Genomic DNA, 13614 nt, shown 5'->3' on the forward strand with positions numbered 1-13614 from the left:
ATCTGCCTGACTCTAAGATTTTTGTTTTTAACTATGATTCTCTGATCAATGTGACTGCCCAGCAGAGCCCATTAGTCAGAGCTGGCCTGACTTTGAAACCCCCATGCCTAACAACTGAGGTCTGAGTTAAGAGTCTGCCAAGAAAGATGCCACCTCCGTCTCTCTGTAGCCCAAGAGCGGCATCTCACAGGGTCTCATCTCCGTCTTCGGATCCCTTCCTCTGGGCTAAGAGTGGTGCTCACTCCCTGCTTCCCAAAGAACCACAGCAGATTCTACGTCTGAACGTAGAATTAGCGAGAGTCATTACATGAGGGTGTTCTCAATTGAGTGCCCCAGAGTAAATAGTAATTACACGTTCCTTCTAGATTGCTCTCAGCCTGAGACGGGGAAGAAGAGTCATGGATGGCTGACCACAATACCCTGAACGTGCACACGTGCGCACAAACACGCAGGCTGGTCACAAGTCTGGCTTCGAAATTTTCCCTTAAGAGCAGGATGGCAATTCTGCCATTTGGTGGAATACACAAATCACACCCCCCCACACACACACCCCTAGGCAGTAGAAATTGCCCTTCTCTGTTCCCATTTTTCTTTCCTTGTTGAGTACTCCCAGAAGACGTCCCATCAAACATGTGGGAAGCAAGCAATCCCCTCTTAGTTACTCTTTACAGCGGAGAAGAATTGTCCTTACACAGGAACTGCACTGTGGGGACTTAGACTCTCAGACACACAAGGCAACTTATGCAAATCTTCTTCTGCCTTTACGTCAACACACCAACAGCCCTATGTGCTGGCCTATGGAAGAGCAGCTTTGCACATAAGGTGAAAGGGGTTTGCCAGAGTAAGCAAGCCCCGGATAGGTAATATAGTCACTATGTTAGTCAGACCTTTAGTCATAGGGACAAAATCTTTGGTAACATGACTTGGGGAAGGAAGGGTTTGCCTTGGCTCTTGGGTGTGGAGGTTTCAGTCCACGGTTAGCTGGCTCAGCTGTTTCTGAGCCACGAAGAAGCAGAATCTCGCAGCAGAAGGATCCAGGGTATAGAGCTGCTCCCCACATGGTAGCCAGGAAGCAGGGATGAGCTTACCTGCCCAGGGATGTGCCAGGAAGTCACAGAAAGGGGCCAGGGCTAAGATCATCTTTAAAGGCACACCTCTAGTGGCCCAGCCTCCCAAGAGTCTATTCAGATTTTAATTCTATCAATGGATTAAGCCATTGATTAGGCCAAAGCCCCCATGGTCTCTGGAAAGGTCCTCACTGAGGTCCCTATAACTATGCTTTAGTAATCTAGGAAGCTTTCAGTCTAATACCCCAAGCATATTTCCATATTTAAGAGTCATCCAAAACACATACATACACATTATATATATATTACATATAATATATAATAATACATATATATATATGTATATCACAACAATTAAAGAAAAAGGACATGAATGTGAAAGAGCAAATAGGGATACTTGGGAAAGGTTGGAGGGAGGAAAGAGAAAGGGAAAATGATATAAGAATATTATAATTTCAAAAAATAGGAAAAGTTATTATAAAAAAGAGGTAAGTGTGTACACACGCAGCCAACTTAAGCACACACTGCCACGCGCACCCCACAGTGCACACTGCCACGTGCAGTGCAGGACCAGGTGTGTCGTGAAACTATCCCTGATCTTTGGAAACTGACTAGGAAGATTCTGGAAGGAATGTAGGAATCTCGGAAGCTTCAGCAGCCACCATGGCATCTTCCCCGCCACAGTGAGTCTGAGCACGTATTATCCAGTGAGCACTGCCCAGGGGACCTTCCCATGGCTCCTGTGGTCCACTGTAGATGTTGAGACTCGGGGAGGAAGATATGGTAGCAGCTCCTTTGTCCATCATCACGACACGCGGGACATGAGTAAGGCCTTGTTCACACGTACAGGTTGCAAAGCATCACCGAGTCAGGGCAGGAACTTCCGGTAGAATCCATAGAGGATTCCTACTTACTGGACCACTAGCTTTCTTAGACATTTTCCTTACACAGCCCAGGCCCACCTGCCTAGGGATGGGGATATCATCAAGCATCAGCCAAGACAATCTTTCACAGACACAGTCCCAGGCCCACTGTTCTAGGCAATTGTTATGAAGATTCTCTCTTCCCGGGTGACTTTAGGCTGTGCCAAGTTGGCAATAAAACCTAATCATGGTGACAACCTTATGTGACCCTGAAGCCTGATTTTAACCCAGATGCCATCTCGGAGGATGACACATACACCATGCAGGGAGATGGGTTAGTCTAAAACTGTTAAGTACTTCTACTTCTCAGGGGCTGTTTCTTCTCTGATTCTTATTTCAGTTTCTCACTAGTCCTAGGAGAGAGACTCAGAGCAGAGACCAGCCCCAGTTGGCAGGCAAAAAATCAAATCAAAACAAAACAAAACAAAACAAAAAACCACCACCACCACCAACAACAACAACAAAACAAAACAAAACATGCTATAGAGAGGCTAAGCCTTGCAGAAGTCCCCAGGGGCTAACTTCCCTCCCAATCTCCACGGTGTCCCACCTCCCTTCCTCCAGCTGATGCTGAGGAATGGCTAGTAGACAGGAAGCTGGTGTGGGGGCTTCTCCAAGTGGGAGGAAGCATGGGTACCACTGAGTGGGAGGAAGGGATGGGGGCTATGAGGCTCACCAAGCCACAGAATTGTAGCCTCTGCAAACTGAAAACATTAAAGCCTTTGGATCTATGTGTGTGGGCAGGTGCTCTGGCCAGTTTTTCTAGCAGTTCTCTTGTGTGCTTAATGATGGTGGAGTATGAGACTGAAGAGGGAGACAAGCCAAGGAAATTAGAGCAAACTCAAAATTCAGGCGAGACCACATCTGGGTTCACGACTTTGGATGAGGGGGCTAGTTGACCTACCGTGACTGGTTATGCTACAGGCACAGGTTCATGAGAACCATTGTTTCTTAACATGTAGCCACTTAAAGCTAGAGTCTAAGAGACCTCCTGCCAGACCTCCTGTCCTGACCAAGGGAGCTACATTCTGGACGGACGGGTTCCCATGGACCAACCCCTTGACATCTAACTCCTCCCACAGCAGGGCCTGCAAATGGAAGAGTACTCCCTGAACTTGGAGGCCCTCTCTCTAGCTGACATTCAGTGTTCAACAATGCTGTAAGCATGTGTGTATGCATGTGAGTGTGTGTGCGCCTGTGAGTGTGTGTGTGCGCCTGTGAGTATGTGTGTGCATAGGGGCATGTGTGTGTGAACATGTGTGTGCGCATGTGTGTGCAAGTGAGTGTGAGCATATGTGTGCCTATGTGAGTGCATGTGAGTGTGTATGCCTGAGTGTCATGTGCCTAAGAGTGTGTGTGTCCATGTGACCGTGTGAGTGTATATGTGTGTGCATATGTGTGTGTGTGTGTGTGTATGTATGTGTATGTTCACGTTTATCATTCACCTTGTTTCTTGAGACAGTCTCTTATTGGCCTGAGACTATTAGGGTAGGCTAGCTTACCCACAAGCACAGGGAATCTGCCTATCTCTATTTCTGTTCTGGAACTATAAATGCTGTCACTATGCTAACCCCCTGCCCCCTCCCCACCACATTCCATATTATTTCAGCCCTTTGGTGTCCTTTGAATTTCAAAGTAACTATAATTTCCCAGGAAGTCACAAAGAGACGGTTAAAAAAAAACCAAACCTGTCCTGCACCCCTTCCTCCTGCCTCCCCCCAACTGAATTGTGCACACACAAAAGCATGGTGTTGATACCTGACCCGACATATACAAGAGGCAGTAGGGCCCTGACTGAGGCTGGCACACAACCAATGCACCCATGCCGGTTCTTTCTGCTGTCTGATCCTGCTCCTTTATCATCGGAAACCCTAAAATACTCGCACGTCCACACACAGAGCCTAATCAGCAAGAATTTTGATCCTGAATATTGTTAGAGAGATCACTACGACAAGCTAATCAATTGTCTCAGCCAGCCACCGGTCCCCAAGGGATGTCCAGACTTTTCATTGCTGTCATTTAACCCTCAGCAGCCCGAGTTTCTGCACTGCTTCTTCCTGACAGAGATGCTGTTCTGGGAGGAATCCAGCACATGGGCCCAAAAGAGATGCTGTTCTGACAGGAACCCAGCACATGGACCACCACCTTTCAAAGGCCTTGTCTGTGCTAATGAAAGCAGACACTCTGCAAGGCTTCAGAGAAAAGGGCTCCCTCTTATGTGCACCCCTGGGACCAGAGAAGGGGCCTGACAGAGTCTGAACAGTCAGAGGAAGCTCTCTTTCTCTCTCTCTCTCTCTCTCTCTCTCTCTCTCTCTCTCTCTCTGTGTGTGTGTGTGTGTGTGTGTGTGTGTGTGTGCACACGCAGTGAGAAAGGAGAGAGGAGACAGCCTGAGAAAAGACAGAAATTGGTAAAAGAGAGGCATCTGTTCAGCAATTAAATCTGACATCAAATCAGACAAAGCTTCTTCAGTGAAAAAAATATAAAATTCCTGGGATTAACAAAAAGGTGACTAAGCTGGTTTGCTCTCTCTCTCTTTCTCTCTCTCTTTCTCTCTCTCTCTGTCTTTCTGTCTCTGTCTGTCTCTCTGTCTCTGTCTGTCTCTGTCTTTCTGTCTGTCTGTCTCTGTCTTTCTGTCTCTGTCTGTCTCTCTGTCTCTGTCTCTCTGTTTTTCTGTCTGTCTCTCTCTTTCTCTGTCTCTCTCTCTGTCTCTCTTTCTTTCTTTCTGTCTGTCTGTCTGTCTGTCTCTCTCATTCTTCCTCTCTCTCTCTTGCGCTCTCTCTCTGAAGTGGGAGGGTCAGAGAGGGAAGGGGCTGGAGCCAGACCATGGTCACGAGCTGCTGTAGTAATGCATATCCAGTGGTTCTCAACCTGTGGGTCACAACTCCTTTGGCAAATATCTATCTCCAAAAATATCTACATTACAATTCGTAACAATAGAAAAATTACAGTTATGAAGTTGCAACAAAAAAAATCTTATGGTTTGCGGGGAGGTCACCCCAATGTGAGGAACTTTATTAAAGGGTGGCAGCGTTAAGGAGGCTGAGAAGCACTGATCTGGATACTATAGATGGATAAAGCTTCAGTTCACTCCCCTTGTGATTAGGCAATTAGACAGGACCCTTGAGAGAAGGCATTTTGAAATTCATCTGGATGCATTCATTGAACACTTACTGTATGCCGGGCACTGTACCAGGGGCTAGGTACACACAGCCCTGGCACACACAGGGCTCTGAGGACTGGAGCATCGTACAATAGGATAACCCTTGCTGAAACTAGAGTGGTACCCACTTGGTGCTGGAATTGATCTGTTAAGACAATTCTAGCAAGAGAAATGGGGATTGAACAGTCACCTGCGGCCCTGTGGTCCCAGGAGTGCTGGCTCTACCCTGGCTTATCCAGCCTTTCTTCATGTAACAACGGAAACTGGCTTCCGAGAATGTGAGGAACAAGACAAGATGCAGGAGGGCCAAGAACCAAACTTCTCATGGTAATAAGAACCAGAGCCCAGAGGCTGGAGAAAAATCAGAATCAGACCTATCCCTGATTTAGCAAAGCTGTTCCAGGTCCATGCCCTCTCTGCTCCCTCATGGTGACTTACAATTCCAAGTTCTTTTGAGGTCTAAGGCCTCCCTAGGATACCCTGAGCTTTGCTTCTAGGGGGGGTGTCCACTGGAGGGACAGCTGCTGACTGTCCTGACTGTTAGCTGACAGTGCTGCTGACTCAGGATTCCATTTAACAACGCATCAGGGATAGCAGACCTTTGGGGAAGTGTGCCACCTGCTCCTTGGGTTATACCCCAAAATGTGCAGAAGCCAGGACTCTGGACTTAACGCAAAAAAAAAGGGGGGGGGGGTGTTTACACTGTTTGGATCCAGGGCTTAAATAGTTCATCTTTCCTGGGAGGTAATCACAGATTCTATCCTGAGCAGAGGATAATAAGTGACCATGAGGGTCCATCAGTTCTAGTGTCACATGAGAAAGGGTATTGGTGGCATTGGAGTTCCAGCTGTCTGAGTCAGCAGAGGTACCTAGGGCATCTCTGATAATCAGATCTAATGATGTGGTTAACCATTCCACTGAAAGTAAATGCAGCGGGGGTGGGGGGTGGGTAGTGTCACGTAGAGTGAAAGACCCAACAAGAGGAAGATTTGACGGAAAGTTGCTGAGGGCACATGGAGGGTACCCCTTGAACATGAAAGCAAATACATAACTCGGGCCACCACACCTCTCTGTAGGGACCCAGGGTTTATTCAGCTGTCTCATGGCTCTGCCATCTCCTTCCTCTACTGTACTCCAGAGAGTCAGAATATCGAGGCCAGGAAGGAGGCTTGCCTGGGCTTGGACACCTGACCTAAGGTTGACCTTGACATGACTCAACCTTGGCCCAGTTGCTCCTGACTTTCTCTGGCTGGAGATCAGGGAGTTCTCTACCTGCCTGCACCTGGTACAGTAAACCAGAGAGGCTCAGAGAGCCTAGGGGAGAAATCAAACAACCAGACCCAGTGGAGATCCCTGGCACTGGCTGGCATGGTGGCTCCCGGTCCAGGGGCAGGGACAGACACTGGTCCTCTGCACTGCCTAGGCAATGAGAGGATGCTGGCAAACTGAGCCACACTCCTGTCTCTTCTCACCTCCAGACTGGAGAAAGATGGATTTGAGGAGCCAGAGTTGTTCACTTAACTCCTCCGGAGTCTCCGGAGGACCCAGCAAACCAGTCTACTGTGGGCTTCTTTCAGAACCATTTAGCAGGTTCTGGCCCCAGTTTTCAGTCCCCCCTACCCACAGCTCCATCTCACCTTCCACTTTGAAGAGCCCAGAAGTTCTATAGCTGCCTGGAAATGCTGACGACTTAACTGGTTTAATTTTTTTTCCCCTCCCCAGCAGCCCTGAGGGGTTTTAACTCTTTCCTCCCGCAGAAACCCAGCTTTTGGAGTTGAAGGTTTAAACTCTCACTGGGAGACTCATAAATATTCGGAATCACTCTCTCCCTCTCTGTTTGATTAGGAAATGAGCCTTTAACTCAATGTAATCCCCAAGCCATTAACAAAAAAGCCCTCAACAGCTTTACTATTAGAATTTCACTCCTAACCCGCGGAGGATTGAATTAGATTAACATAACTACCCACAATCTGAGTTTATTTTCTGTGCCAGATAGAAATGTGTTTTCAGGAAAGGCGAGAGGTGGGGGGATGGAGGATGAAAAAAAAAAGGGGGGGGAATAGATAATGAAATGTAAAACTAGAGATAAGAAAGAGATGGGCAGAGATACAGTGGAACTTCAGCGACAGAGAGAAAGCTATGCCATGGTCTTTGGTTTAAAGTCCCTGGCAGCTGCTGGTTTTTATTCATGGGGTATTTGGAGCGACCTCAACTACCTAAATTGTTTGAACCAGGGGAGTGCTTTCTGGCATTTGTCACTCCTTCTTCCTGGAGATTGATGGTCCTGCACCTGAGCCTGCAGCATTCCAAAGCACCTGCTCGTTGGCCCCACTGTCCCCAATTTGGGAAGAGGTCAGAATGGATTCCTGCATGCTCCAGGGAAGGAGGGCACATGAAACCACAACACACACACACACACACACACACACACACATGCATAGAAGACAGCTTGTCCACATGCACAGAGATGAGTGGCCACACCAAGAACGGTGTTAGATTCTGCCCACATGAAGTCACAGACAGCTCCGTGACCAATTGCATTTCAGAAATCAGTTAGGGGGGAAAATTGAGTCTGATGGGAGCTCAGACCAATAAAATTAATGATTATTGAAGCAGAAACTAAGTAATCAGAGGCAGTATGCAAATGCCCTGAAGTTTCCCCCAACTGCATCCCCCATAGGGAAGCCAATGGGGGATAAACCATGTCCTAAACACTCGGACCAATGCTAAGGTCTCAGTTATGATATCCAGCAATCCCCCAAGCCCACCCAAACATATCTGCAGGCCAAGGGAAAGGGTGGCTCGTGTCTAAGTGTTTCAGCAAACACTCTCCTCTCTGGACGGTGAACGTTAACAAGAACACAAGATTTCCCTATTACCTTTAGTCACAAGTCCCCACCAGACAGGCCTCAGAGTGCCTGTGGGGGAGGAGTTGGAGTGGAGGAAAGGGTTTGCTCCTTTACTGAAAGGTTAAAAAAAAAAAAAAAATTCCAGACTTTGTTTTAAAAGCCACTGGGCTCAGAAGGTCTGGGAAGTTCAGCTTTACAAACAGTGGACCGCTCGGATTTCCATGCGCAATGTCTCAATCACTCGACTCACAGGAGCCTTAATTAACAACAACCCACAAAATCCCACTCCAGCACAGTGAGGGGAAGGCTTAGCAGGATTGGTTTGTCACACAGAGACCTTGGGATCGGAAATAACAATAACCTTCCATGAACAGTATACCTAGCTTCCCCTTCCCTGCATCCTTGGGCATGATTTTAATACTAGATTTTAAATATTGACATTCACTTTTTTTTTTTACCCTTCCTTCTTTTCTTTCTTCTCATTTTTGAGACAGTGTAATAGCAGCACCCTGGCAACCCTAGTTCTCCTGGAATTCACTCTGTAGACCAGGCTGGCCTCAGACTCACAGAGATCCACCTGCCTCTGCCTCTGCCTCTGCCTCTGCCTCTGCCTCTGCCTCTGCCTCTGCCTCTGCCTCTGCCTCTGCCTCTGCCTCTGCCTCTGCCTCTGCCTCTGCCTCTGCCTCTGCCTCTGCCTCTGCCTCTGCCTCTGCCTCTGCCTCTGCCTCTGCCTCTGCCTCTGCCTCTGCCTCTGCCTCTGCCTCTGCCTCTGCCTCTGCCTCTGCCTCTGCCTCTGCCTCTGCCTCTGCCTCTGCCTCTGCCTCTGCCTCTGCCTCTGCCTCTGCCTCTGCCTCTGCCTCTGCCTCTGCCTCTGCCTCTGCCTCTGCCTCTGCCTCTGCCTCTGCCTCTGCCTCTGCCTCTGCCTCTGCCTCTGCCTCTGCCTCTGCCTCTGCCTCCTGAGTGCTGGGATTAAAGGCGTGCACCACCACACCAGGCGATCTCCCTTATTCTTTATTCTGTTTTTTTTCCCACTGGTGACCACATGTGGTTCATCTTCTCCTTTCTTTTTCCTTCCTGATCCCAGCCCTCCCTTCACAAAAGCAAATTAAAGATATTAATAACCCAGAAGAAAATGCAGGTAGAAATAAGGAGCTAAGAGGAAGGAAGTTAAAATGGAAATGAACTGGAATGGCTCCTGGAAGCGTATGTGTGTACCCGCATGTTACTTGACTTCCCTCAACAATTTTGCTGACAAACCTATTCTGCTTGTAATCAAAACCAATTCAGGCCGATTTGCTTTGTTTAATGCTTCTAAATTGTAGAGAGGACCGTTTCTTTGTTCCGATACTGTTTTCCTAAACAAATCTAGAAGTAGTCCTTAGCAATATAGCATCTGGTAACCAATGCATAAGTAAATAGAAACTCATTGTAAAAAGAATGAAGTCTATTTAAAAGTTTGTACATAGTATACATTAAATACCAACACAGAGATTTTTAAGTTTAAGGCCTTCTCTTTCAGAAATGCTATAAAGCCAATCTCCCCCAAGTGCAGGAATTCTGGAAAATACGACCCATTATCTAGAAACTAAAGTTCACAGGATCCATGTGATGCTCAAGGCAGCTAACACTCACTCAGGACAGTGATGGGGGAGGGGGTGGGAAGGTGGAGGGTGTGTGCTCTCCACAGCCACCTAATATGCAGTTGCCCACTTTGTGCATACTGAGCCAAGCTTTGATAAAAGCAGTAACTTTTTCTCCCTCTCAGTAAAAGGTGCAGAGAGGCCTCCACAACTGGCTCACTACCTCCTAATACCATCTCTTCCCAGGCCAAGCTTTCTAACTCCTTCCAGAGTTGAGAAAATATACCCAGCAATGAAGCTAGCCCCAGGCAGGAAACAAACAAACAAACAAACAAACAACCCAGGTGTCAGCTTTTGTCTCCACTTTGCAAAGTAGAATCACTTCATGGAAGGGTGTGTGTGTGTGTGTGTGTGTCTTGGAGGCTCTGTAAATAAGATAGTTACTGGAGCCGTCATGACTCCAACGGAACCTAAAAGCTCCCAGGGTACCCCCAAGTCTATCAGTACCCCTACATCATCACCCTGAGAAGCCAGCCATCCCCCTTGTCACGTCACCTTCCTCGTGCTCACCAAATGCCAGAGCTGCCAGCCAATAAACGTTTTCACGCTGGGAGACATCGATACCCCACTGGGAGACATAGCCACCCCACGGAGCCCATGTGAACTTGCCTTTGCCCTTTTGATTGACTTACTTGCTCTCCATGAAAACAAATAAAAACGGAAGGGGACCCACAGATTCCAAATGAGTTTGTGTAAACCATCCCATCCAGACACTGGGAGACCCTCTGACCTTCCCACGACAGTCTGAGAGAGGCAACCTCTCAGCGACACAGGGATGGATGCTTTAGTGTACAGAAACCAGGATGAAAGAGCAGGCACGGGGAGATATTTTTATCCATTAAAAAGAGAGAGCAAACACAAGGGAGAGAGGACGGTGTATAGCGAGGAGGAGAGAAGGCACTGGGCAGTCTGGGGAGGAGGGAGAAGAGAAGTTAGCTTACTTACATGGTTGGGCTGGCTGGAGGACGGGGCTGCAAGGAAAGGTTACCCTCAGGTGTTCCAGTGGTTGATGACTTGCTTGGCTCCTCCGACACCAGCTGACAGTCCCCTGTCTGTGTCTCTTTGTGACTAAGGACACAGTACTCCCAACCTATAAATAGATCCCGACTCCGTGATTGATATAACAGGCAGCTGACAGAAAAAAAAAATCCCACAACCATAACCAGATCTCAAGCAAAACAGCAAAACCTCTGGACTTCCAATTCCACAGAACCCCATACAAGCTTCGTAGTCGCCTACAGGGCAACGAGAAAAGAGATGTGTCATGTATGGGCAGAAGAGAAGGACCAGGGCTGGCAAGTACTGTGGGAGTGTGGAAGACAATGGCTTCTTGAGTGGCACAGCTCACTCGGGTCACACAGAGCTGGTGAGTACCGGTCTGTGGAAAGGGGTGGGGGAGGAGCCTGTAGGAGGTCCTGACCCTTGAAGGAGAGTCCCCTTCCGCACACCCCCCCCCCCGCCCCCCATCCTGAGCCCTGGTTGTCAGGGCCTGCGTAGTCAACACTCTGACTTGGGAGCATTCGTCAGCTCAAGTGCTTTCCACGAAAGTTTCCATTCTCCCTGCCAGATCAGGAGGGAGGGAGGGAGGGTGTGCAGCTCTCCGGTTTGAGAGCCAGAGGGACTGTAGGGTCAGGCAGAAGGCCCTGGAGGGTAGGGAGAATGTGTAGGTAAGGAGCCCAGGAAGAAGCTGGATCCAGTTCTGTCCATAAGCAGAGCTCTTGCAAAGGCAGGTGGTACTCTCCATGAAAGAAAGGGCCATGGTGTGACCACTGGTGCCTGGTTTTGTTTTGTTTTGTTTTCCTCAGAAAGACTTCCTAGGAGGCCAGGATCTGCAAAGGTTTCTTTCCAGAAATTAGCCTCATTCTTTGGGATACTGAAGGGTCTTTTTTTGTTTTTTGTTTTTTTGAGACAGGGTTTCTCTGTATAGCCTTGGCTGTCCTGGAACTCACTCGGTAGACCAGGCTGGCCTCGAACTCAGAAATCCGCCTGCCTCTGCCTCCCAAGTGCTGGGATTAAAGGCGTGCGCCACCACTGCCCGGCTACTGAAGGGTCTTTAAAGAACATTCCCTGATCCAGGTTCTACACAATTGACACAGGCTTCCTGGGATAGGTCTGTCCATATCTAGGAGCTATACAAGGGGATGAAGTTTCCAGAAAATGGTAGCATCATCAGGGAATGGCTTGATCGTGCAGGACTGTGGGCCTCAGCTTTGAAGTTGTATAAACTCAACTGGGCACAGAGCTATCCAAGGGGGGACACAGAACCAGCCCTGGCAGGTATAGAAGGGACATAAGAAAACCCTTAAAACTTCTTGATCTCAATATTTAAAGGAAGTTAATCCTTCTCTTCCTGTTAGATCCAGTTCTTTCCTCCCTAGGGATATGTGGTACCCAAGCTATTAAAACCAAAGATCTGTTTAACTTGTAGAACCTCTCTCAAATATCCTGTTGCGGCCTGCCAGTGGGGCAAAAGCTTCATGAAGGTAAACACCATGTTTGTCTTACTCACCTTGTGCCCCAGTGTTATTATGGTAACTGATGCATAGCAAGACTTCCTGATTGTAGACTAAATACATGGATGAATGGGTGTTTGAATGAATGCTCGAATGAGTGGTACCCAATACACTGAGAGTCATTCTTCTGGGATGTCGGAAGTGTGTATTTCATGAGAATGCCCCTGGGAAAGCAGAGAATTGAGACAGGGACTTGAGGAGAATCTGTCTGATGTGTCCATCACTTATGCATGGTTCTATCCAAGAACCCAGAACTTCTGGGTACCAGGCCAGCATGGCCAACAAGTACATCCCTCTAACCAGCCTGGCCATATGCAGGGTAGCTTGCAAGTACTGCTGCTAGGAAAGCAGAGGGCTCTGCAGAGGTGGGACTTGGGAGAGGTCCTTGCTGATGACTGGATTCAGAGGCACTTGGCACACATTCCTCACCAGGCGCCTTCCTGGGGAAACCCCCTCTTCTGATGCAGACTGAAGCTCTCCCTTCATAATTGTCTTTCTCTGTAAGGTCTCCAGCAGGCTGTCTGCCTTCTCACTGATCAGTCATTGCTTCCCGGCAGAAAGCTGTGTGTGTGTGTGTGTGTGTGTGTGTGTGTGTGTGTGTGTGTGTGTGTGTGTGTGTGTTTCTGTCTGTGGCCACAGTCCTTCTAGGCCTCCCCAGACCCTCAGATCAGTGCCTGCTCTGATCCAAGAGTACAATGAAGTAGTTAAACGTGTGTACCCCAGGAGCATTTGCTTTAGAGAGACCCCATAAAATCCTAGTTTTGACTGTTAAGCCCTGGAGAGATGGCTCAGTGGTTAAGAGCACATACTGCTTTTCCAGAGGTCCTGAGTTCAATTCTCAGTAACTACATGGTGGTTCACAACCATCTGTAATGGGATACAATGCCCTCTTCTGGTGTGTCTGAAGACAGCTACAGTGTACTCATATAAATAAAATAAATAAAATCTTTTTAAAAAATTTATTAGATATTTTATTTATATTTCAGATGTGATCTCCTTTCCCCATTTCTCCCCCACCTAGAAACCCCCTATTCCATTGCCCTCCTCCTGCTTCTATGAGGATGGGCCTCCACCCACCCACTCCTATCTCCCCACCCATAAATTCCCCCACACTAGGTGTCCAGCCTTATGGGACCAAGGATCTCCTCTCCCACCTATGCCCAACAAGGCCATCCTCCCCTACATATACAACTGGAGTTATGGGTCCATCCCTATGTGCTCCCAGGCTTGTGGTTTAGACCCTGGGGAGCTCTAGTTGGTTGGTATTGTTGCTCTCCCCATGGGGCTGCAAGTCCCTTCAGCTCTTTCAGTCTTCTCTCTAACTCCTCCATTGGGAACCCCATGATTAGTTTAATGGTTAGCTGTGAGCATCTGTCTCCGTATATGCCAGGCTCTGGCAGACCTCTAAGGAGACATCTACACCAGGCTCCTGTCAGCATGCACTACCTGACATCTACATCA

The 13614-nt window shown here is 48.2% G+C and overlaps 1 protein-coding gene across 1 annotated transcript in view; it reads right to left on the reverse strand.

Annotated features, from left to right (window-relative positions):
- The window catches only part of Esrrb (estrogen related receptor beta), a 156779-nt gene extending 145821 nt beyond the window's left edge, over positions 1-10958 (reverse strand). Inside the window, exon 1 of the mRNA XM_076921593.1 lies at positions 10586-10958. Within this exon, the coding sequence (XP_076777708.1) occupies positions 10586-10800 (215 nt within the window). The 5' untranslated portion in view covers positions 10801-10958. The remainder of the gene's footprint in view (positions 1-10585) is intronic.
- Between the last annotated feature and the right edge of the window lie 2656 nt (positions 10959-13614).

This window comes from Arvicanthis niloticus, chromosome 23 (genome assembly GCF_011762505.2).
Source record: "Arvicanthis niloticus isolate mArvNil1 chromosome 23, mArvNil1.pat.X, whole genome shotgun sequence".
Lineage (NCBI taxonomy): Eukaryota > Metazoa > Chordata > Mammalia > Rodentia > Muridae > Arvicanthis > Arvicanthis niloticus.